The 27,248-nt window shown below is 42.6% G+C and overlaps 1 protein-coding gene across 3 annotated transcripts in view; it reads right to left on the bottom strand.

Moving 5' to 3' along the window:
* GAK (cyclin G associated kinase) overlaps positions 1–27,248 on the bottom strand; it is a 1,898,577-nt gene that overhangs the window by 1,622,085 nt on the left and 249,244 nt on the right. For all 3 annotated transcript variants that reach the window (XM_085636622.1, XM_085636624.1, XM_085636623.1), the window contains exon 4: positions 13,180–13,294. In XM_085636622.1, the coding sequence (XP_085492748.1) occupies positions 13,180–13,294 (115 nt within the window). The remainder of the gene's footprint in view (positions 1–13,179; positions 13,295–27,248) is intronic.

Here is a 27,248-nt window from a genome sequence, read left to right as displayed (position 1 = left end):
CCAAAGATTTTAAGTTGTTGAGGAACTATCTGCTCAACTTAAGTCAAGCGAAAGGCACAACAACTGTAAAGTACATTTTCAATTAGTAAAGAATGTTTTCCTGAAACGTAAGCTTCTAGATAACAACTGCTAGTGCACCAGCCATACCAGGAATGCACAATTGTTTATTTAGTCTAAGTCTCAAGCACAGAGTCTAATAGTGAAATTCGTGTGTCAAGAAATCATCGTGCATCACCGCATGGTATGCTACGTACAATGGACAATTGTATCCAAAAGCCGTGGATAGGAAACACTTGAATGACAAGATTATTTCCACTGTGAATTTTATCCAATCAAAATGGCTACACCAAAAAAAATGAAAAGATACATGCTTTATGAATGATGAGGAGAGGTGGAACGGCTTGACATTCCTAACTGACATCACCACATGCTGTAAATACTTGAATTTAAAAGTACATGGGTCAACTGGTAAACAAGCTTTATAAGCATGTCCCAACGTTTAGCCCTAACCTCTTAAGTGCAGGTGGCGGCCAATGGCTGAAAGCCGCACTACCTCCCCAGGGCGTCTGGCAGACACTGGGAGGTATATAAAAGGTCCATCTCCTGTTCTGCACCAGAGGGATTCCTATATTTTCTTTTCACCTCAGGCTGCTTGGGAAAAACTTCCTGATCAACCTGTTTATTTTCCCTTCCTGTAATGATCCGTGGGCAGGGCACGCTAAAGTCAATAAAGGAACGTGAATGTAAAAGGAGCCGATGCGTTTGTTGTACTTTCACTGCATCAGTCCTCAGAGGGCATATCTCAGTCCCCAAGCACTGTTTATCATGAGAGATGTATTGTTGGAAATGGGAGAATTTCCCCTTTACAATGATATCTCTGCTTAGTGGGTTCCTGCTTGGGGATAGCCACAGAAGAGTGATAACCAAACAGGGGTCCATCAACTAGACACCAAGGATTTTAGGGGAGAGCCCACTTGGGCAAGGGCTTTTACTACCCCAACCCCTACTAATTTCAGTCTTTCTGTCGCCCCCCCCCCCACCCCGAGGGCGGAAGGGGGCAGTTACCTTCTAGTAAATTCACTAATCATCAGGGAAAAATAAAAAAATATATAGGGGGGGGGGGGCATGGACATGCCCAACCCCCTGGAAAAAATCTGCTGCCAGTCTTTCTTCCCCTCCCCCACCAGGGCAGTTGGGGGTTATTAGGAAATGATTTGTCAAGAAGAGCTGTAGGGGCACGGGCAGCCCACCATGGGCACAGCCATGCCCCCACAGACTGTCATCATGCCCACCCTGGGGGGTGAATGGGGATGATTACCCCCACACTGCACCCCCGGGTGGGGTCTAGAAAGCCCACTTGACACCAGGGTATGATATATATATATATATATATATATATATATATATATATATATATATATATATAAAAACATAGGGGTGGAGGCCGTCTACTATGGGCATGGCCATGCACCCAACCCCCAAAATCTGGTGACAGTCTTACTTTGATCAATCCCCCCTCCCCTACTCTCCCCTCCTCGGCGGGGGCAGAAAGCCCACTAGACACCAGGGTACAATATAAAAAGAAATATAGGGATGTAGGCTGCCAACCATTGGGCATTGCCATGGCCTCCACCCCATTAAGGGCACAGGGGCAGAAAACTCATTTGACACCAGGAACATTTAGGCAGTATTTCGTAGGGGTGTATGCACTTCCCTACCCCAAAGGCACAACAGACTTTCTACACCCCGATCCCCAGTTGGGAGTATTCATCCCCCAACTCCCCCCCCCCCCCCCCCCTGCCCCCCCCCACCGGCCCGCTAGGGGAGCAGAAAGCCCTTAAATAACAGGCATTTCAAAAAGGAGCCAATACAAACAAAAGGACGATGTAGCCTGACCTGGAATCGAGCCATACCCATGTCCCAGGAGGGGCAATCGTGTCTTTATACTCCTACACCCAGGGAAAGGGAGGAGGTTTGTCCCAATTGGGGCACCAGAGCTCTAGAAAGTCCCTCTGACACCGGGGAATTAGCCTTTATGTAGCCGCACCACTTTCTTTTGCCCCAAAGGCAAAGTCCCTAGTGTCAGGGACCCATGGAAGGCACGTTTGGAGCAACCTCCCCATTAAACTTTCTCCACCATGGAAAAACTGATTTATCCCATTTGAGGTGGGGGTGTGGCCAATATCTGCTTTTCTGCCGCCCCCATCTCACTGCTCTACTTCCAGTGGTCGGGCCCCTCCCCCACATCTATGAAGTAACACTACCCAACAAGTGAGGTGGAGAGACACTGCTGGTTCCTGAATTGGGACCTGGCATTCACCTACCGAACATCTCCATATATTGGGGAGTCATCTCTAGGTCCTTATCCCTGGAGGACCACTCACTTTTATAGGTTTTTGGTCCTGAAGAAGTGCCACTCGATTTTGGAGCCTTGATGGCACGAAACATGTCGGCCACATATACATAAGAGCTACCCTGGTACCTTAAGACCTTTTGGTAGCCCCACTGTTTTTACTTCGTCCCAGTTCTATCTCTGAATTAAAACGTTCATAGGTCTGGTACCTATTTTAAATCACTGAGTCACTTTATACACACCATTATTCACATACGGCGTTCTCAGAGCAAAAGAACTCCGCCAAATATGCCACCAGGCTCGTCAGACATTGCAGCACCAGTCTGACGAGGAGCGCCCTATGATGAAGCATGACACCCTAACAGGTGTGTGAGGGCATTACGATCTGAAAAAGAGATCCCCCAGCGACTCGAACAGTAGGCAGATAGTGGCTTGTAGTACATCTGCCCCATAGAGGAACTAACTCCTTTCTTTTCATTTTAGATGTGTACATGAAGGAGCACAGGAATAGGACCTCTTAATTAGCTCTTTTGTCCTCCTTTTTGATTAAACCTCCCCAGGGCCAGACAGCAGGTCTGCCTTCAATGAGCTCAATCTACTAAATTCCTTCCTACTCTACATTTCCCCAAGTTAATCTGCAGGGAATACACGTAACCCTTACAGGCAGATTTGCTCCTACATTCTAGTCCCTCAGCATTGACCATTTAGTCAATTTAATTGCAGATGAGACAAATTCACCTCACAAGAGTGTCCATCTTTGATTTCTGGACTGATGTTCAAAAGATCATAAACGGCATGATCGATGCACTTGTTCAACTCGGACCTGATGTCTTCTTGCTTCTTCTATGTTTTTGTTTTGCTAAATCATGAATACACATGCCCTCGCTCAATGGCAAACCATCAAGATGTTAAAGACAAATAGGTACTCAATTGAATATTTTGTGCATGTTCAAGGTAGTGGCAGCACTTCTCGAAGGCGCTACTCGAAGATGGAGGCGGAGCACTCAAACTAGTACACCCAATTGGCTGCGCATATACAGAAGCCCAAGAGAGGCAGACAGCAGGGTAGGTGTTGAATAACCATGAGGAAGAGACACTGAGGAACAGAGAGCTAGCGTGCTGCCCAATGCAAGGAGTGCAGGCATGGAATCTGCTTAAGGCTTTGCGGCCAACTCTTCTCTCCCTTGTTGAGAACATATGCGGTGGGCCATAAGCATAAGGCAGGCCAGTAGACCAGGTATGCGCGCATGGAGAAAGTCCCAGGGAGTGGGTGAAGACGTAAGATAAGCTAAACGAATAGAACAAAATGGAATATACAAATAAATTAATGAATATAGAAAGAAACCATGCAGCTAAACAGACAACCCTCCTCATTTGAAGCAAAGCTTTACTCTAAGAACTGTAGATGGACGCAACGTGGTAGGCAGTGGCACAGAGGGGAAATACACTGGCATCTCACAATACAAGGGTTGAGACTCAACCTGAAACAATGGATGAATATGTGAAGGAGTTAAACACCATATAACTTATGTCAGCAGTGGAAATAGGCTGCAACCTTTGCTGTTTTTTTTTTTTTGTAGCCGACCAGGCTGTAATATTAAGCCTAGGCTTGTCAAAAATATTACAAAAACCCAGTGAAAACCAGCATTTTCCCTTCTGAAACACACTTTTTAATACAGCAAACACAAATAAATCAGTTTAAAACCATCAGAGCTGTGTAAATCGTTCAGAATGATTATTAGAGCACACAGTGGGATAATTGCCATGCTACTAAACAATGCTGAATATTATACACACATTCTTTTGTCTTACCATATATTGAACATTTCATATTAGTAGAACAAACAAATGTCCGGTATTTTTTATTTCTAAGACAGGTGGCAACCCGAAGTGGCAGGGCGGCATCGTAAGAGTGGGTACTATCAACGGTCTAGCTTACACAGTGAGATTCTGAGGGGCGTGAAACTCAAATTCACCAACTAACAAGCATTTACAATGCAATAGGTCTCGCACCGACATGATTTTGAGCTATTGACATTGTAAATTACATTGTTTTTTGGTTTTCTTTTTCTTCTGTAAAACATAAAATGCATTGTATTTAATATGATGTAATTTAACAATGCCAATTGCTCAAAGTCTCGATACTCGCCTGCCAACTCACAGGATTTCTTCATAGAAGCAAACAAAAATTGAAGTGAGCCTGTCAACATGTGCTCACAATTCATTATCCCAATATTAGTATTTATTGAACGAGCAATTGTGAAAGCAGTGGGAACTATTAAATAAAACCCACACGACCATTATATTTCGCTCCCTTGAGCCAAGTGTTTTTCGCTGTAGTCCATACCATAAGATTTGGCATGTCAGAAGTTAACCTGAGAAAAAATGACATTTTAAAACGGATTTTCTTTATGTATTTCTTCATAAGTAATATCGGTCTAATCTATTTTAGTATGGCCGTTGCTAAACAGTACAGAGAACGATCCTGTAAAGAAGCGTCACCCACTTGAAAATAAAATGTTAACTGAAACCCTAGAGACAAAAAACGATAAACATATAATACAGGTACAAAATAGTTCTGTCAAAACTATAACATCTGAAAGCTAACCTCCGATACTAAAGGCATGAAGAAAACATCTGACGCCAAAGTCCATTCCTATCTAGCCTATTTGTCATAACTAAAGAAATTAACTACTGCTTGAACGAAATCTCCCTTTAGCTACCGACATCCTATGATACTCTGACTTAACCATTAGTGCTTTTAACACAAAGGAAATTATAAGATCTCCTTATCATCATTCATGAGTACATGTAAGATTCCATTCACATCATTTAATGATTTCGAGGCAGACTCGACTAAAGCACTGCAAGGTAGAACGTTCGCCAGTCCTCTCTGTATTACTACTTCTGAAAACAAAACAGGAGAACTAAAGGGATGTTAAATGTATAAATATAATCACATCCATGCGTATAAGAAAGTTCACATTTATTGCAGATTTCAGTGGAGTGTAATTAGACCAGACCTACCATGTTGATTTTAAAATTTAACCAGCTTTAACGATAGATATAATCAATCAATCAATCAAAGCAGCTTTATTTCGATAAAAAAACTATCTTAAAAAGCATTACAGCAATAAAAACACAACACAGTTAATTAAGACCTATAAAAACAAACAATAAGTAACTAAAAAAAGGTCGAATCAAGGGACCATTATTAAGCAATTAGTAAAAGCCTTTTTGCCCTGATAAGCCATGCCCAGCTTAAGTATTTGGCTAAGACACAAACATACAGCGGCCGGGTATCTGAGCTCAAAATTCGCAGGGCTACGCTGCATAGTAGAGTACCAAACTCCCTGCACAGTGGCTTTAGCCACTTAGCGCGGGGCGCTTTGTAGGCAGGGCATACAAAAAAAAAAATGGGGAATCGACTCTGTCTTCAACGGGCAGAAAGGACAATAGGGTGTGGTTTGGGCCGGAGGTTTCCACCGGGCGGTCAATATTCTCAGCGGCAACACACCAATTCTGAACTTGAAAAACAGGGCTCTATCCCTGGAGATTGTAATAAGGTCAAAGTAAAGTTCTCAAACTGCCACATGCTTTACAAGCAAAAAATCCCAGGAGGCATGGCACAGGTTAAGATCGGTATTTCTTTTACTTGTTACCCAAGACCAGTATAAGTTCTTCAAGACTGCTTTGGGGGGGGGGGGGGCAGACCGAGAGTGCCAAGCCCCCTCAAGACCAAGATCTGTCAGCAAGCTTTTCACGTCCCTTAGCCACCTTATTTTTGCCCATCCAGACAAGCCTAAAATCTCCTTTAGCCCCTCGGCATAACTGGCCAGTTCCGGAACCCTCCACAGGCGAGCCCACAGCAAGAGAGGACGCAGCCTGGCCTGGTCCTGGATGGAACGACACCCCATGTCCAACAGAAGGGGAAGAGTGGGAGTGCCCTTAGGAAGGGACATCAAGCCCCTCAGAAAGTTTTTCTCTGAGCACACCAACTGGCTCATATTCTGAGCGCCCCATAGCTCCGCTTCAATAGAGCGCCGCACTAACGCCTCTAGCAGCATAAATGTCGAGCACCGGGCCGATAGGTTTCATAGAGGATGCCTTCTGCTCCTTCAGAAGAGCTCCCACCACCCTTTTATGGCTTAAGGTAATTTTGTAGAGGTGACTGTCCCACTTCATATTATCAAGGAGGCGTATGCCCAAATAATCAAATTCCTTGACCCTTTCCAAAGGAGCCATGTTAAGCACTGGAGGCCGTCCAAGTTTTTTGGGGGGGTTCAAAACAAGGAACTTGGTTTTGCCAGTGTTGATCTTTAACCCTGTTAGCTCGCACAATTGATCAAAGCCATCCAAGAGATTCTGTAAGTCAGCCGTGGTCTTGGAAATTAGCAGGGTATCATCAGCGAATAGTAGGGTTGGGATCTTCCTCCCTGCCAAGGATGGTGTATCAGCTGGGATTTTAAGGAGATGGTCCACTACCCCATTTATATAAAGTGAGAAGAGGGTGGGAGCGAGGACGCACCCCTGACGCACACCTCTGCTAACTTTAATACGAGCAGTCCTTTGTCCCTGGGTTCCCCACCTCACCTACGCGAAGTTGTTCTCATGAAGTTTTATTATAAGACACAGTAGGTACGGGGGCATGCCTAGTTTTGCCAAGACCCGCCACAGGCGCTCCCGGAGTACTAGGTCAAAGGCAGTCCGCAGGTCAATAAATGCCGATACAGACTGCCTTTGCCTATCACTACCACCTTCCAGTAAAGCATCAACAGTTGAAATGACTGTTCGATGGTCCCGGTGCCAGCCCTGAAGCCTGCTTGGAAGTCAGACAATATTTTATTCTCTTCTACCCATTGAAGAACCCTACTCAGAATTACTTTCCCTGCCACTTTTTGGGATGACTCTATCAAGTTTATGGGGCGATAGTTAGTTGGATCATCCCGGGAACTTTTCTTAAAGATCGGGACGACCTCTGCACCCATCCATGACTCTGGGAATGAAGCTCCTAGCCTAGATGCATTAAACAAGGAAGCAATAAGAACCCCCCACTCTCCCGAATTAAGGCGGAACAGGTCCCCAGGCAAACCATCGGGCCCTGCAGCTTTCAACGGGACAAGGGATTTAATAGAGTGTTCAACCTCCCTAGCTGTGAAGAGGACATCCGCCCCTGGGTCATGACAACCAAAAATGGGTGGGACAAAAGGGTCTAGTTCATCCTCCATGTTCACGGTGTAGAGAGAAGAAAAGTGCTCAAACCAGGACTCCTCAGAGATGTTACAAGTAATGAGCGAATCTATGGGCCTGTGTTTGGCTCTAATTACGTTCCAAAAACCCCATGGATTTTTCTCTGCACTCTGCACTTGCGGATTTCAGGTCGCTCCAGAACTTGTCCTCCCAGTCTCTTTGCGACCTGTTGTGCTGACCTGTACTTCTTCCGCGCAGCCCCCACTAACCCTCCGTCCCCTTTCTTCACTGCCATAAGTAATTCCCGCTTCGCTTTCCGACAGGGGGCGGAGTACCAGCCAGGGTTACCCTTGGAGCGAGACGCCCTCCGATCGCCGTCCACTCGAGTGGGGATAACAAAAAGATCCCCTATTGATCTGATGGTGCTACTAAATAGGGAGGAAACCTCAACAGCATTTAATGTAACAGCTGATAACCTTGGTAAGATGTTTGACATGATTACCCTTATGCCCGTGACCTTCTCCTCGTCAAGGACAAACTTATCCCATTTTAACCGCCTCCCGCAATTCGAAGGGCAGACTTCTCCGGTCAACCTTATGACAGGAGGGGTTTCACGACTGATATTTTTACACCATACATAAGGGGGTTAGGCTCAAAGAAAGTGGGTTGTGGTCGCTATCCGTAGATGCAACGACCTCCATGTCTACCAAATGAGACCAGAGACGAAAATCTAAGAGGATGTAATCTATCCTAGATGTATGTCCAACCCTATTAGAAGTATGTGCCCCGTTCTGATCAGAGATGGAATTCCCATTGGTCGCCCTTAGGCCAAACTCCAGTGTGAGTGCATTCAATTGTAATGCACGTTGAGACCATCTCTTGATTGGACTTATATCGAGGGGCGGAATACCTCTTCGGGTGTCCTCACCTAGGGTATCCAGGATATCGTCCCCTGCAAGTGGCTCGTACGTGCAGCTTTATAATGGCGGAATCGTCGACAGCGGTACTGCTGACTTCGTCGACGAGTACTTCGTCGACGACCCCTCGACGGCGGGCTTCTTTGAGAGGATAGTAATCTTCGTAGACATAATAGGAGAGGTAAGCGCCGTCGTCGTGAATGTTTGCGTCAATGAAGAAGCAGACGAGGTGACAGAAACTGAAGATTGAGAGTAAGCCAAAGATTTTGAAAGGCTTTTACTCACAGTTTGCTTGACTGTAGACTCCTGAGGAGAGTGCGCATCAGAAGTAGAATGATGCGATTTCTGACGCTTCTTCCCTTCGCTGGAAGAGCTGTCCTGCGATCTAGCTCTCTTGCTAGAAGTAGAGGCTTTGTCATCCTCCTCAGCCAAAGAGGATTTAAGCCACAAAAGCACTCTCGCCTCCCTATCCCTGAGAGTTTTTGTAGGGAAGGTGCGGCAAATCTTGCAATCTTTTGCCTCATGTTTAGGGTAGAGGCAGTAGATGCAGTCTACATGTTGATCATCAACATGGACTCTCTTCTTGGTGCAGGTCCTGCAGGACTTAAACAAGGCCTTCTTGTCTGACATGCTGAAGCAAGTTGAAAGAAAACTGAGAGGCACTAAGGGAGACTCCCTTCCACACGACGTGCGGTGAAAATCTGAGGAGAACTGGCTCTGCTGAGAGGGTTCTAGAAGGGTGCTGGTGTCTGATTGGTTGTTACCAAATTCTTGGTTCTTTTTGCATAATGAGGTAGATAGGCTGCTAAGATACAGGCTTTTGGCCTTTTCTTTGGGCCTACTACTACTACTAGCATTTTGGCACTACTTTTTTATTTACCGGGGACTCCCGCCTCGGCGACGGGGAATGATTCAGGCATGTGAATCTATGAAAGATACCCCAATACTGGATAAATAATGGGTCCCTCGCACATTCATGCACTGCTGCCTTTGTCCTTGATGGACTTCGAATGACAACGCCCCTACCTTCAATGCTCGTAGTTCCTCTTTTGACTTTCCTTCCTTCATGCGACTTCTCTCCATCTTGCATCTCATTTCTCCCTTTCAACCTCGACAATTAGTCCCCATTCTGGTCTGCCTCCCACATTCACATTTTTCTTTCCATCTCTTCCCAACTTCTCCGTCATCCTATTTCTTTCTGCTCACATCGAAGCACTATGCTCCCCTCTCCCACGGGCACCCTTGGATTTTTTTTTTTATATATAGCGCAAATTTGACCCGAAGGTATCAGAGCGCCAGTTGCGTTACAGACACATCCATTTTTTTTTTAGGCAGGGGGGATAAAATAATTTGCCTAGAATCACAGGATGTTGAGCGCCCCTGCCTAGCCTCGAACCCAGTTCCCCAGCTTCGAGGTCCACCACTCTGTTAGGCCACATCCTCTCCACCATTTAATCTAGCTGTCCTCTATATTGTCATACTTCCATTCTATTTCACATCTATATCTTAAATTCTCTTTATCACCATCTCTTATTTCTCCAGTTTTTCTTTTCCCCATCGCCTCTCCCCATCTTTCATTTTCTTCTGCTTTCTACGTTTTACCCTTTCCTTTTCATTCTTCCCTTTCCTGTCTTCTCCATTTCTCCCTCTTGCTCTCCTTTGTCCTTCAGTCATCCTCCTCCTATCACTCAACTACATAGCTCAATGTCTCTCTGCCCTCCTGCATAAAGTCCTTCAACTCGTTCCCCACCCCTGTCTTTCTTCTTCATATATCCTTCTTCTGTGTCTGCATTTACATAATTTTTTTCATTGCTTCAGTTCTTCCTGTCTTTTTTCCTTTTCTCTACTGCACAATCTGTCCTTCTAATTCCCATCGCTTTCTTTATGCTTCCTCTTTGAACCACTTCGATACACCTTTACATTTTTTTACCCTATTTCACCTTTCTTCTCTATCTCATTCCTAGCACTCAGTCTCTTCCTTTCACTTCTTGACCGCTATTCTTTCTCCTGTATTGCCTATACTGCCTTTTCTTGCCTGCTTTCTCCCACTTGCTTTTCCCCCACCAGACCAATTTTCATGCTTTCAATCTCTCTTCATACTGCAACAGTGCACCATTTTGCAATGTCCCTTCTCTCCACCCCATGTTGGCCCTATCTTTTTGTTACCCCCTGCCAAAAAAGAATTATCTCATTCGAAAGGAGAAACATTAAGAGGAGAATTGCCCAAAAACAAGACGTGTTATGAGAATTGGAGGAGGCCCAGATGTTACATTAGAAAATGACTTTTTGATGAATGGTGACTGCATGAACATACTCTCAGCAGGAGAAGACGAAAACAGAAACAATTTAAGTAGATCTGAGACAGAAACAGGGGAACATTACTGAATAAGAAAGTGTTAAATGGTGGAGACCAAGAAAGACCTTTCAGTGAACAGAAGGTGGGTAAAGTAGCAGACTAGATAGGCGAGGCATGCAGTAATGGATTTTGGCTTTAAAAGCCCCGCCAATTCTCCCCCCATATTGGTCATTGGCTTAGTCCCTCTTTGGTATCGCCTTGTCTTCATTTGTAACCTCCCATGGCGACTGGCCCTTTTACTTCTATTGCAACATGGTATGTCTTATTTAGTCTGTAAGCACTCTTTTCTTTAATAGGTTTCTCCTACTGCAGGCAGGACATGCTTTCCTTGCCATGCCCGCTTTCACTTTCAAGCAGGTCCGGACAATGGCAGCCGCTTCTTTGAAGTGAAATAGTTCTTGCATTTACAAGAGTTTGAGCAATTGCCATTGTAAATGACAATAGCTTAAACTCTCGAAAATGCGAGACCTATTGCATTGCAAATGCTTGGTTTCCAAGTTGTCAGGTCTCTGAGATCAACTGGTACAGAGCAGATGCCTGCTTCCTTTTGGAGAATGTTAAACACAGAGATAGTGCTTACAATGCCAATAGCTTAAACTCTCACAAATGTGAGACCCATTGCATTGCAAATGCTTGTTTATATTGTGGTACTGTATGTAACTCACCTGAGGCTTTGCATTTGTGTGTTTTACTTATTTAGTCCTTGTGTCATGGTATGCTGCTGAAAGGATTGTTTTTCTCGTTTGTCTTTTGTGCTTTTATGGTTTTAATATCTGAAACCGAATAAAGATGATATACGAAACTAATCAATTTCAGCCAGTCCTGTAGTTTTCAGGTTTCTCCTTTAATAGTCCCCCTTTCATTTCTTTGTTTTTCTTTTTTCAGTTTAAAATTTCCTAAGAAGATACCACAGCTCTCCAAGCTTTGCTAACTGTTTACCTGCTCACTGCTCGTTTCATCAGCAGTGTGCAGCATCCCATGCGGAAACTAATTCTAAATCAGGAGACCGTTATGGAATACTGTTGTCCATAGTGTAGTGTTTTGTTTGTTCATTCTAAGATGGCCAACACATTGCTTCTATATGCATACCCATGCTAGAATTTTACAATAAAAATAGGCTATTTACGATACCTCTGCAAGACACATACCTACTAATGTTATATTTCGTTATTGCAAGCATGTCTGCAGTGTTCATATGGCAGCATGTTTTTTCTCTCTATTTGTACTCCTAATTTATCGCATATATGTTGATGAGCCCGTGTGTCTTTCATTGAGGTTGTGTAAGAGGGTGAATGCAAAAATGAGTCAGTGGATGGATGCATAAATGGATGCATGAGTGCGAAGATGAGTCATAGAGTACATGTATGATGCTTACTGAGTGCCTAAACACATCAATGACACAAAAGGCACTTTCATTCATAAACCAAACTTCTTGGCATTGCCAATTCTTATCTCCCTTTCTGACCACGTAGGTTAAGGACCGCTTTACATGCATTTCCAATCATGAGGCCCGCTTTTCCCTCTCAAAACACAAATGCATAGGCTTAGATTTAATTTATGTGGGCCAATCCCAGAGTCCAGTTATAGTCCATGGTCATGTTCCAAATGTTATTATGTGCGCAACTCATTGAAACTACGCCGTAACTTTCGGTGATCTATACACTCCATCCTCTGTAGTTTGGTGTATTGGAGAATTCTTCTAATTTGTCACTTCCCTGAGTTGGACACCAACGTTAGTAATTAAACAGTACAGATAAGATAGATACACAATGTGTGACACTTTTATTCCTGTTTTCTAAATCGTGCTAAATATATGTTTAACAATAATTATTTAAGATGCCAATCAGACCCTTCTACATATTACTCAGGGGTGGTTTGGGTCTCAATATATGCACTTCCCTGATACAGTAAAGTAGAATTAAAATAATAAAATATTTAAGTAAAATTGTGTGTACTGATTTAATAAACTTGCATTGTGAAGAAAAACGCACCGTTGCAAAACGATGAGCTATGGTGAAACTTTTTCCACGGTTGTACACAACAAGCCGCGTTTGAGAGCAGAAAGTGCTCAATAATTATGGAATTAATTTGCCTGGTTTTACTTGATGCATAGCCTGGAGAAAATGAGTTAACCTGTTATCAAAAACACAAATCCCAACTTGTTCTACATAAGCATTCATCACAAACAACCCTAGCAAAGAGTGTATATTATATGAAGACACTCCAAATGCATAGACTCAGAATGCTCAATTTTTCAAAGCAGTTATATTTACAAATTTTTTCAGAATTAAGTTGCAATCACGTTTAATTTAATTATTCTGTCCGTTTAGTTGCAAAGTCTTAGAATAAAGGGATGATCATACCTTTGCAAAGTTCGGTGAGCAGAAGGAACTCTCCTTGGCCTGTGTCGGACTCTTCTTTTCCTATGGACGCAGCAGAGCAAAACTGGACGATGTTTGGATGACCTGAAAGCTTTTTCTGAAGATTTATCAAGGAAAAGATTGTAAATGCTTTACGTTACCTGCAGAATGCAATAAGGAAACTCTCCTTTTGTAGTGCTTACTCTCAAAGTCAGGAAACCAAAACCAACATTTCACGTACAACAATATTAAGATACTGACAAAACATTAACAAAATTGTCAATCAACCTAACCCGAGGGCAACTGCACCTCAGTTTTCACACAAACCGCTGAGAAAGGCATGTTCTTTAAAGGAACTTCGCACAGGTGAGGTGCGGGAAGAATGGGGAACTGTCAGCCCGCTTTCCTGTAACTCGCGGGGTTCGACAGGGATGTGTACTGGCTCCCACACTGTTCAGTTTATATGTAAACGGCCTGATTAATGAACTAAATAACATTAAGGATAGTGATGCACCGTTTTTGGTTTCTGGCAGGGTGCCCGCTTTGATGTTCGCTGACGACACGTTGTTGTCGCGGACATCAACGGGTATCCAGCGGGTTTTGGACGGCTTCATGATCTTCTGTGCCTCGAGGGGACTGGAGATTAATTTGGGGAAAACTAAGTTCATGATCTTCAGTCCCCCTAGGCGTACCCGTCCAAACCCTACATTAGCTGGGGTCCCCCTAGAAAGAGTCAAGACCTTTATCTATCTGGGAGTCACCCTAACTGAGCACTTTATATGGGACGCTCATGTAGCTAAATCTTCCCTGAGGCTCTCGCAGATAGCGGGAGGAATTGGAAGATCTCACAGAACTTCCATATTTAAGCCAATCACCCCTGCGCTGGAAATTTATAAAATTCAGGTGAGGTTAGCGGCTTTATATGCCGCTGAATTGTGGGGCCATACAAATACATCCAACTTGCAGAAGGTAGAACATGCTTTTATGCGCGGGCTGGTTGGCCTCCCCCAGAGCACTCCCCTAACACCATTACGTTTGGATATGGACCTAGAATCCGTAAGTGACCTGGCGGCCCTACGACCACTACTTTTCTGGAAAAGGCTGTGGTCTGCTCCTGAACTTACAACTTTCAGAAGGGAATTCATAGCGGTATGGAGACAGTTAAATTACAAGGAAATACCATGGCTTCTCCATATCAAGACTTCCCTGTATTTAGTCGGTCTATCCCACCTTTGGGATACTCCGGCTATAAGTTGTGTGAGGACTCAGAAGTCAGAGATACGGGCAGCTGTAAGATCCTATAATTCTAAAAAAGTATGCTGCTCTACCTCTCTGGGGAGGCTGACCTCTGAGTTCCTAATGGTGAAAACAGATTCTGCCTTTGAGGCATTCTTGGATTTAGTTCAGCCTCCTTTAGCCAGAACACTATATACTCAGCTGAGGCATGGGTCCTTGCCAATCGGAGCATTAACATCCAGATGGGATAAAACAAAGGAGGGCACTTGTCCAGCCTGTAAAATCTGTCATGAGGACATTATTCACATTATGTTCTTCTGCCCAGTTTACTGTACGATCCGAAAATGTTGGCTTGTCCCCCTGTGCAAAAATTTGGGCCTTAGACAGTGTGCCAAAGCATGTAGAGTCCTGACGTATGACACTAACCCTCCCATTGTTTATGCTGTTTCCCGTTTTTTACATGGAATGTGGCGGAGAAGGATGAGTTTTAACTGATTGAATGATTCTACCAAGTTCTCAATGATAACTTAATGTTTAATAATTGCCTTAAATCAATTTCTATTTATGGTCTTACTTTTGTACGTGTAAATATTTTATTGTACTTTTATGGTCTGATGACCGAAATAAAGTTATGTAAAAAAAAAAAAAAAAAAACATTTCACGTACAACAATATTAAGATACTGACAAAACATTAACAAAATTGTCAATCAACCTAACCCGAGGGCAACTGCACCTCAGTTTTCACACAAACCGCTGAGAAAGGCATGTTCTTTAAAGGACTAAATACATTTCAAACCTTAGTAGCATACTCAAAGCTATAGATGTACTTATTGTCAACACCTCTGTTACGGATAACCTTGTAGAAATGTTTTATAAACTAAAGAAATATTGAGGTCAATAACTCATTAGCAAGCAAAAGGCAAGAACATTTGCGATTACTGAGATAAAATGACAGTTTTTAGAAAACACAAAAACGAATAAGGAAAACATTATTTACCAAAACCCGCAGTTGTGCACTTCACCTCTATTGTCGATTTAGTGTATGGTCCTCCTCTTACTGAGCTCTCGTTTTAATTTTTGTTACTTCACACTGATATAAAAGGTGATTTAATGTGTCCTCTTTTACTATTTTATTCTAAGCTATTTTGGCGCCATCGTCATTTCAGCACCCATCAGTAGGTCCACAAGAGTTCTATGTAAACTTCAGACAAAAGCATTTTTTCGGGCTGATAGTGTTCATTTAGACTAAAAGACCATAAATGCACTAGATGGCGGGATATGCTCATCTTGCCAGGGTATAACTAATTCACGCTGCAGAGGAGGTTTTCTTAATTTCTTCATTAATGTACCTGCAGCAAGCTGACCGGCACAGGGCACTATAATTGCATGCAGCGTTAGCCAACTAGCACGGCTCCTTATTACACCTCCCTCTCAGTTAAACTACAGTAATGCCCGCTAGAGAGTCATTCCTCAAGCAGAGACAGACTTCTTGACTGCACAATTGCTTGAGTATAGGGACAAGGAAGGCAGCACAGAATGAAGCCATTTGTATACCAGTTGTGTGCAACTAGATACCAGGCAGGCACAGGACGTGAGTAACCTGTCCGTGCTGAACTAATTATAAAGGTGTGCACTGAGCAAACAGCAAGTGACTTTAAGTGCTCGTCTGAGTGAATAAGTAGTCACTTACTGTGCGGAGTGGCAATTCGATTTTCAGGCGTGGGAGCCTCCAGTCCTAGCCACAACAACTCTTAAGGCGGAGGCAAACCGGCAATGATTGATAGTCAGTGAGTGAGTGGTGTACTGGCCTGCTCTGAGCTCCATCGCGGCCACTGCGGTCGCGGGAGTTAAGGCCCCAGTCATCGCGGGATCACAAAGTAAGATTTATTTTACATTTGACCGCGGTGGTGGGAGCGACACTGCCATTTGCCGCTCAGTAACTCTCCTGCTGACCCTCGCTTCGCCACAGATGGTAAGCAGCACGTGACGTACTACGGTTATTGCCAGCAGGTTTATTTTCTTGCAGCTTATATAGTTTTTTTTTTTTTTTTAGCCACGGGGAGATTACGCGATTTGCTTAGAATCACAGGATGTTGGAGCCTCTCGCCAGACTCTAACCTGGTTCCCCAGCTTCAAAGTCGGCCGCTCTAGCCATTAAGCCACATTCTCTTGATAACGAGTACTCCATTGGGCGCAAATTATTACATTATAGCACGAGCACGCCACGGCTCAGACTGCCAGCCCCAGCCTGCCGGCAGCAGTGCGCACGCCATGGAGCTGCTGCCACGCCAGCTTTACGTTTCAGGCTGACTCAGCATTGGAATTACCAGCGCTATGGCTTGACAGCCGAGTGGGTTCAAGCACTAATGTCTATAATGCGTGACTAATGCATTACAGTGCGGTGATACGGACCACCACACTGAAATGCATTAGTCTAACGCCTGATGCATAGTACTTTTTTTTTTACAAAAAATAATGGGGTGACCCGGTGTCCCTCAGAACCTGGGTATACGTATTATATGAATACAATGGTTCTGTCGGGGAAGTTTCAATTGCTTTAGGGTGTTCACAGTATAAATACATTACATGTAACACATATCCATAAGTAAATATAACAAAACACACCCAAGCTGAATTTTTCAATCGGTATTATTTTTAGAAAAAAGGAAATGACAAATAAACAAGGCTACAGTTATACAATTGACAAATTTGTGAAGAAAGAGTGACATGTAGTGGTAAGTACAGACGATACACTGTAGTATGACAGATAGAGAAATCACAAAAAGGTTATTTTAGGGGGGATACAAATTTTGATTATGTCCATATGATTGATCACATATGCTTCATCATCATGTGTAAGTTAATTTTTGAACTGAAGCGTTGTGTAGACTCATAGTATGCGTCGACGTTTCGACCCTATGTAAAGCGCAATATTTAATACGCGTCACGGCGGGTCTTCCTCGGGACAGGGGGGTAGGTGTGTAGCCCTGAGCAGAGGGTCATGAATCACTGCGCATGCGTTGGGTTTCTTAGTCCAGCAAAAAACGATTTAGACCTCAAAAGATAAGAATCTTGGAGGTCTGGGAATAATTTCCAAGGGTTAATCTTTATGAGCCAGTCGGATGATTTACACGATCTGGTGGATGCACGTCTCTTCCAGTTCTCAGTCTGATGCAGTTATTTTGTCATTTCCTTTTTTCTAAAAATAATACCGATTGAAAAATTCAGCTTGGGTGTGTTTTGTTATATTTACTTATGGATATGTGTTACATGTAATGTATTTATACTGTGAACACCCTAAAGCAATTGAAACTTCCCCGACAGAACCATTGTATTCATATAATGATGCATAGTACTTGGCAGGGCGGAGTCCGTCTGTTAAGGAAAAATAAGTGTTGGTCCCCAGAAATGAGTGCCGGTGGACTCCACTGGCAATTACCGGCTCAAATTAAGCACTGGGTGGCACTGTGCTAATCCTAAACTTAAAAATTCTGCTAGAAAAACATTTGAGGTGAGCAGCTTTGGAGCATCAGTGGAGTTGCAGAGTGCTCCATGTACAGGAGCTGCTCTCCACTTAAAACCTGGGAACTATGCAGGGTTGCCTACTTAATTTTTTGCATAATTTATGCAGCACTAAGTTTTAAAGGGTACTGCTTTGGTTTATATTGGGTGCTCCCTTATGTGTGGACAAAGCTATGTCTTTCCCGAGCTCTGAGAGTGAAACACGTTAGGGACTGCTTTTATTTATTGCAGGTTGGCTTGGATCGTTTTTTACCAATCCAAAGCTGTAAAACTGTGCCTAGAGTGGTAAACAGCTTTAGTAATTTTTCAGCTCAGCATGAATGGCACTATGCTAATCTTAAACTTAAACACTGCTAGAAAAACAGACATTTGAGGTGAGCAGTTCTGGAGAGTCGGTGGTGATGTAGAGTGCTCCATATAAAAAAAAGCGTCCGTCTCTCTCTCTCTCTCTCTCTCTCTCTCTCTCTCTCTCTCTCTCTCTCTCTCTCTCTCTATATATATATATATATATATATATATATTCACTGAAAAAAACATGGGTTTCAGGGGCGTTATAGTTAGCTGGACTTTTCACTCGTACAAAAACATTGAAATTCCCCTTTTATAGTTAGTTCAGCTAACTAAAACTCGCGCGCCTGCAATGCACTGCTGATGACGTCACATATTACATCACTCATGACATGGTCAGTGACATCACTGATGACATCACTGATGACATCACTGATGACATCACTGATGACATCATCCAGTAGGTATGTGTTTCTGTACAGTTTGAATATGTTTAATATATATAGGGAAAGGTCTGTTGAAGAATGAGTGGGTGTACAAGTGTGTGAATGGATGATTTTGTAGGTGCGTAACTGACTCTTTAAGTGAGTCTTTAAATGTATCTTACTGCAGACTAGTGACTAAACTGTGTGAATGTCTGTATGTGTCTGTGTGTTGGTGTATAAGTGGCTGCATGGTTTTTTGAATAGCTATACGAGTGTCTATATGGGTTATTGATTGGTTGTCTGAGTATCTGTATGGGTGCCTGAGTGTTTGTGTGGGTAGGGTGTGTGTGACTCTATGCATAGATGTGTGAGTGGGTGATTCTATGGGTGCATGGTTTTAAGAGTGCATCTGTGATGGACGGTATGGTTGGGTGAGTGTATGTATGGGTGTGTTAGGGACTGAATGTATATCTCAGTGGTACATGTGTGACTAACTACATATGTGAAAGGCAGTATATATGTGTGTAAGAGTATATAAGTGGGTATATGTGAGAGTGTGTGATTGTGAGAGTGGCTGTATGGATGAGTGTGTACTTGTATCAATGATTCTATTAGAGCGTAAGAATGTGGTACTAGTTTTATGAGTAAGTGAACTTGAGTGTGTTTAACTGCATAGGTGAGTAAATTGGACTGTGTTTAATTACTTGCACGACTGACTAGGTGTGTCAGTATCTCAATGGATGATTGGCGGTGTATGAATGCATATGATAGTCTTGTACGGAGTGACTGTAAGTATGAGTGACTGTACAGGTGATTAAGTGGAGGTGTTTGTAGACCTAAGAGTTAATGAGTGGGTATGTAGTTATTGGTATTGGAGTATCTATGATTTTCAAAATGGCCGTCTGAAATTTTGAGTCGGTGTATCAAAGGTTATATTAGGGTGTGAGAAGATGCACTAATTTATCACATGGATAATGTCATCAGTGATGTCATGAGTGATGTCATTTGAGATGTCATCAGTGATGTCACTGACCATGTCATGAGTGATGTAATATGTGACGTCCTCAGCAGTGCATTGCGGGGGCGTGAGTTATAGTTAGCTGAACTAACTATAACAGGGGAATTTCTAGGGTTTTGTACGAGGGAAATGTCCAGCTAACTATAACGCCCCTGAAACCTTTGGTTTTTTCAGTGAATTTCTAAGGTTTTTTAAATGCCAATTCCTAACTATAACGCCCCTTGAAACCTATGGTTTTTTCAGTGAGTTTCAAAGGTTTTTTAAATGCTAATTCCTATCTATAACTTATCTCTGAAGAGATCATGAAAAGCATTCTTTTTTAAAAGTAGGGTGCACATTAGTTTTGTGGAAAAGCATCTTTGTGATTGGTTAAGAAAAAGCAGTTTCAACGTGGAGTACATATCAAAGGATAAAATTTGCTCAGATCAACCACACCTGCTACTTGCATTTGAAAGGCACTGTTCGAACTTAAAACAATCGTCAACTTTTAACCTGCACGTGTCGTTAAATATTCAAGAAAATGTTACAAAAAATTTTGTTAAGTTTTAAAAAGTTGATGAACTTTTAACCTGCACGTGTTGTAGAATGTTCTAGAAAGTGTGTTGATAGAATACGTTGCACTTCTGACTTCTATGTGTTGTTCAATATTAAAAAAACGGTTCATATGGAAAATTAAAAAGAAACCAATAGAGAAGTTTTGAAACCTAAAAGAATCAAGGAACTATTCTAATTTATTCTTTACATGTATTTATGTATGCAGCAACAACATTATAGACACAACAGCAGTAGGAAGAAGAAGCAGAGAGTGGGGGGAGGGGGGGAGATGGGCAGAATGGCACACATGCACAATTAAGTACAACACACATATAGACGAACAATGGCCAAAACGAAACACACCAACAAGCAGCACAAGTCACACAACCCACCAACATCACACCACTGAACAAGCATAGAAGTGAAAACCACGCTGCATTCATACAGGATGTGTACAAAGGCCAGTCGTTGGTGTTGTGGGATGTCTGCGACCGTGGTCATCATGGATGAGATGCCCAGCATGTGGCACATGGTCGAGTTTACTGTGAGTTATGTTGCCAAACGGCTGCACCTCCCTCCCACGAGCCCCCACACTTTTGTACGGTGCGCTGTTGTATCTTGTGCACTCGTACTGCACACCATTGTAATGCCTATTAGCGCGTGTCCTGCTACATTCCAACTACAACATCACTGTGCCGTTTGGAGGTGGAGCATGCCAGTTTACAACATCAACTGCTGCGGCTCTTGTAGCAGGCCACACCAGAACACAGAGACACACTTACCGCACTTCCTGTACACGGACATGTCCGAGACACCCCGTTCCCCTTGCCAGATAGGCACACCCCTGCACTGACCTGTGAACCCCAGACCAGCACACGCCAGTTGTGCATGCAGGAGGATGCGTGCGTAGCTACACATCCAGGCTCACTGCCAACGCTGAGGTGACAGCACACTATGATGTTGTAGGGCTTGTGCCTATCATGCTAAGACAATGACCACAGGGACACACTTACTACGATGTGGGTTTGGGGGGCATTGGCGGTCCTGGAGTTGTTGAGATGAGTCTTCTGTCCCTCATGAGTATCCCTGTATCATGCTCATTGACTCTATGGTACTTGTGGGTGTTCTGGTGTGGCTCTTGACTGTGTTCCCTTTCATGGTGCAGGTAGTTGTCCTGCTTAACACCAGCAGAAAGCAGGTGTAAAATCCCTGGTGCTAACGTGTCTTATCGCCGGAATTTGTTTCGCATTGCAATTGGTGTGAAATTTGTGATGGGATTCTTTTCGTGTGCAGAACAATATACGAACTGAGCAGTGTATCTCATCAAGATCCAGCACCTGACGCACTATTCCCAATCAATATAAATACAATGAGATTTCTTAATAGATTTTGTGTGCACACTGTAACTGCAGCCAATACCTCAGTGCAATTCAATACAGGATTTAAGTATTTAGAATAAATCAGAAAGGTGCACCTCATGTCTTTTTGCACGGGAACGGCTACTCTCCATTTCATTATCAGCACTTTAACGGAAGTAAAGTTGAGATAAATCTAACACACTATTCAGAAGTTAGTGCAAACTGCAGATACCACCAGTATTCCAGCGATAAGTCCCCCAAAATTTAACACCATGATGGACAAGAGAACTACCAAAAACGTTATTAATTTTTTTTTCAAACTTTATTTTTTATAATAATAAATATATAAACAAAAAACTATTTTCAAACTTTCTTTTTTTATTAACATATATATGAACAATAAACGAATAAACAAAATGTAACAACAATAATAAAAAACAACAAGGCGGAACACTACTGTGGGGACAATGGATGTCGACGACAGACCTGGAAAATAAGAAAGATTGTTAAAAAAACAACAACATGGTATTCTCATTCTCAACAAAATACCACAAGAAACAAATCACAGATATATAAAATGCATACAGCTAACAAAATTGTATAAGTTTAACTTACAAAAACTGTAAATGTTGCCGCTTTAAAATATTTACCGAATCTGAAGAAAATGTTTTGCAGAAGGCACCACACAAACAACGTTTTTCTTCAGTGGTGAGGAAATTTTTTACTTTTTCCAAGGAGCAAACAAAGACCAATGCCACCTTCGTCACTCGCGAGATTTGCCAAAGAGTTCTGTTACGAGGAGATCCTAACAAAAAATACTTGTGCGGCACAGCAAGTATGATGAAACACCTTCATCCAAACAATCTTGCACGAGAAGAGTGCAAACAGATGAGAAACACTCCTGTTCTGTATCTATAAAAAAGAATCACAAATAAATGTATATTAATAACTTTCAAATTTATACTATTCCATTACTGTACAAACACATTTTATATAAAAACTGACTATGTATCTATAGCCCTGAACCACAAGTGTGACGATCATTAAAACACTACATGCATAGTGCATACTACTTTGAAGCAGTTCATGCCCTAAAGCCTACCTCACTAAAACACTACATGCTAACTGACTAAATGATTACAGTAGTATAAGGAGACACACTTGGTGACTCACAGGGTGTTTGCTAGAAGAGTATGAATACTAACTAGGGAATAGAAGGTGTGAAACACAACTGTGTAGGTGATTAGAGGACTGCATCCATACTGCATAGGCATTTAAAGCAGTCCATGTGCTAAGGTCTGGCTCACTGCATGACTACTTGGGTACTGACTGAATGATTATCGCACAGCAAGGAGAGTGCCCAGGTGAATTTATAAGTGCTAGGCTTTTCGCACAGAGAATAGATTAGTACTTGGTACTGAATGGGTCACTAGAGGAGTGCTAAGGCAGTGACAAGTGCTGGACTGTATAGATACTGACTAGGAAATTGAAAGTGTGAAAGACAAGTGTCTAGGTGGTTAGAAGACTGCATGCATAGTGCATAGGGGTTTGAAGCAGTCCATGTGCTAAGAAGTGGCTCAGTGCATGAATACTTAGGCAGCGACTGAATGATTAGAGTACTGCAAAGATAGTATCTTGGTGAATTTATAAGTGTTTGGGTTTTAGCACAGCGAATGGATTAGTACATGGTGCTGAATGGGTCACTAGAGGACTGCAAAGAGAGTCACAGGGAATTTCCTGGAAGTGTATGGATACTGACTAGGGAATTGAAGGTGTGAAAGACAAAGGTGTAGGTGGTTAGAGGACTGCATACATAGAGGATAAGGGTTTAAAGCAGTCCATATACTAAGGCCTGGGTCACTGGATGAGTACTTGGGTACTGACTGAATGATTAGAGTACTGCAAGGAGAGTGCCTGGGTGAATTTATTAGGATTTGGCGCTGTGAATGGATTAGTACATGATGCTGAATGGGTCACTAGAGGAGTGCAACGGCAGTGACAGGGTGTTTGCTGGAAGTGAACGGATACTGACTGGGGAATTGAAGGTGTGAAAGACAAGTGTGTAGGTGGTTAGAGGACTGCATGCATAGTGGATATGGGTTTGACATAGTCCGTGTGCAAAGAACTGGCTCAGTGCATGAATACTTAGGCAGTGACTGAATCATTAGAGTACTGGAAAGAGAGTGTCTAGGTGAATGTATAAGTGTTTGAGTTTTGGCACAGTCAATGGATTAGTACATGCTGTTGAATGGGTCTCTAGAGGACTGCAAAGGAAGTGACAGGATGTTTCCCGGAAGTGTATGGATACTGACTAGGGAATTGAAGGTGTAAAAGACAAGTGTATAGTATGTCAGAACACTTATTTGAAGCAATCTATTTGGTACTTAGAAACTGACTAAATAATCAGACTACTTCTAGGACAGTGCTTAGGTAAAACTTTTAAATTTTCAGTTCTGCCACAGTGAACAGAATAGTACATGGTACTGCACCTTAGTGTCAAACCCTGACTCATTTTATCAATGCATAAGCAAAGACTAGCTTCTAATGCTACTAAAACTTGACAACATGAGAGGTTTTAAATTAGTTATCTGTCAGCAAATACACGATATTACCAAATGCTTCTCTCACAGTGGTTCTCAAATGCACACAGACTCACAGTGTAATTCTAGACAATAACCACTATCCCTAGGAGTTTAACAAAAAACATTCACTACTGTGGAAGTGGTAAGCGAACTGCACACAATCTTCATATTTCACGACTGCACTTTTGTGTCAATGCCCGACTCATTTAATCAACACATAAGCAATGACTGGCTTCTAATGCTACTAAAACTTGACAACATGACACATTTTAAAACAGTTTTCTGTCAGCAAATACACAATGTTACCAAACGCTTCTTTCACAGTGGTTCCCAAATGCACAAAGACTCACAGTGTGATTCTAGACTAGCACCAGTATCCCTAGGAGTTTACCAAAACTCATTCACAACACTGGAAGTGATAAGGGAACTGCACACAATCTACATACTTCACGACTGCTCTTTAGTGTCAATGCCTGACTCATTTAATCATCACATAAGCAAAGACTGGCTTCTAATGCTACTAAAACGTGACAACATGACAGGTTTTAAAACACTAATCTGTCAGCAAATACACAATATTACCAAATGCTTCTCTCACAGTGGTTCCCAAATGCACACAGACTCACTGTGTGATTCTAGACAAACAACACTATCCCTTGCACTATATGAAAACACATTTCTTCATCTAGAAGTAGTACTACATTTTAGTATAGAAACATAACATAACTCATTTCACAAATTCATAAACAATGACTGGTTTCTAATTCTACCAAAATATAAAAACTGCACAGTTATCTCTTTACAAACACATGAAAAACACAAATGCCAATCACAGAATGGTTTCTACATGCACACACATTGTAGAGAAAAAAAGTACTCCCTACACTTTAGCAGGAAAAATACATTAGTCTGATTAAAATCAAAATAGTCCACATACATCCCCTCACAATTAAATAACTCATCTTTCAAGTTCTTTTCTAGATTAAGGAGTATATCAATCACTCACCATATTTTCTTTTACAGAATGTCTACACTGTGCACCTCTCAGGAAAAGCAAAGAATGGAAAAGTTTCCCTTTCATTTTCCACACATATACATCTAAACATCAAATCACAATCCTTCGCACATAAACTCAAAAGCAAACACACATTTCTATTGGTTAAACATTTCAACCCTTTCCAACTGAAATACATTTCAACCCTTCCCCCAATCTGCCTTCTGCCTGTTACCATAGAAACAGCTCATGGAATACTGCACTGAGCTCACAGGTCACAAGTTCAGCACACAATGTTCCTACACAAGACAGGAAGTGTGCTTGACTTTTCAACATATCAGCTTATCATATATAATGTTCCTTACAATCTGTTTTTGTTAACCAATAACAATCATACCTTTAAAAAACAAAAATATACACCCTACCTTTCAGTGTAGAAAGTTGTTATACAACCAATGATTTCTTGTCGTTTTTCAAAAAACGTTGCCGTGGATCCGCGCACCCACCGCAAGAGAATCCGTGCATCCAACGCGATAGGATGCGTGCACCGTGCGCGCATTCCGACGCTTTTTTTTTTTTTTAAAAAGGGGGGCCCCAGGGGGTCCTTCTGGGACCCCTAAGTACCTCTAGAGGGTCAGAGTATTCCCACTCTGCCCCCTTTATATGTTTTACACACTTATTCCCCTTGCATCTTCAGCCTCGCTTCTACCGAGGCAGAAAATGGCCGCCAACAGTTCCTGGTTTCGAATGTAGAGAGACACTCGACAGCCAATTAGCATTCAGCGCACGATCGGGAAGGTGCGTGCTCGGTTCGGGGAGGGTTCGCTTACGGTGCGGGTACGGTCCGCGGATCCTCCCCGGCCATAGATATCACTAACTTTTTTACCCTAATTTTCTCAGGAACTACTGAACAGATTCACACCAAATATGCAAAAGGCACGAGTCCGAACTGAGGACTACCTCTTTGCCAAATTTGGTGTCATTCCGTTCAGCGGTTCGGGCTGTAGCTGCGACAACAGATCCTATGGGAAATTGCATGGGGAAAACGCGTTTTGGGACCCCCCCTTTTTTCTCGGCCCCCGCTTGAAAAATCACCGCGAAACTTTCAGGGTAGGAGCGGAGTAGAGCTGGCCAAAAGTTTGGAGAATTTCGCGAAGATTCGTCAATCGGGGCCAAAGAAATTCCCAACAGCATGTTGCGGAAATCCTATGGAAAATAGGTCCTAACTATAACTATCTACTGGCGACCGTCAGTAGATAATATATATAAAACACCAAATTGGTCCACATGCCTTTCAGAAATACACCATTTGAAATAAGAGGGAGTTTCAACTGCAAAACTGACTTTGCCGTGTATGTCATACAATGCACCTGTGGTAAAAACTATGTAGGAAGCACCATTCACCCAGCACACGTCCGTATCCTGCAACACCTGAGAGCCATCGCGCATAATGACCAAACATATCCTGTTGCCAGACACATAAACTCACAACATGCTGGTAGATCTCAAGAGCTTTCCTATTTTGTCATTGACAATGTTCCCAAAAATCCAAGGGGAGGAAACAGACAATTGGCACTCAGGAGACTGGAGTCTAGGTACATCATTCTCCTTAATTCCAAAATCCCACATGGGATGAATGCCGATGAAGCTCTCAGTGTCCATCTGTAACAATTTACACACTCTCCGTTCCCACTGATCCATTCCTCCGAGCGTTCAGTTCTCGCACGCTCCATTACCTTTTCGTTGGCACACCCATAGTTTTCACCTCTCTTCTCCACTGTGATTACCTGCCCAAAATACGATTACATTTTCACTAACCACGCCACAGTGGGTCTGAATGGTCAGATCCCTGCCCACTTGGGCTTTATCTTTATCTCTGGCCAAATAGAGCACTTTTATGGTACGAAACCATAAAGCTCACACACACACCCCCCCTGTGCTCACTATTTCAGTGTTTTAACTATATTTTCTTTTCTTGGGCGTATTCACATTTGAGTTATACACAGGTAACCAACACATTACAAAAAACTTAGTGTGAAACTTATTATCCAGTATTGTTTCAATTTCTTTTTTGCTACTATTGTGTGACAATATAACCATAGTACAGCTTTTCT

The sequence above is a fragment of the Triturus cristatus genome, chromosome 2_1 (genome assembly GCF_964204655.1).
Source record: "Triturus cristatus chromosome 2_1, aTriCri1.1, whole genome shotgun sequence".
In the NCBI taxonomy this organism is placed as follows: domain Eukaryota; kingdom Metazoa; phylum Chordata; class Amphibia; order Caudata; family Salamandridae; genus Triturus; species Triturus cristatus.
The sequence above is the reverse complement of the archived record's forward strand: the minus strand, read 5'-3'. Positions and strand labels throughout refer to the sequence as shown.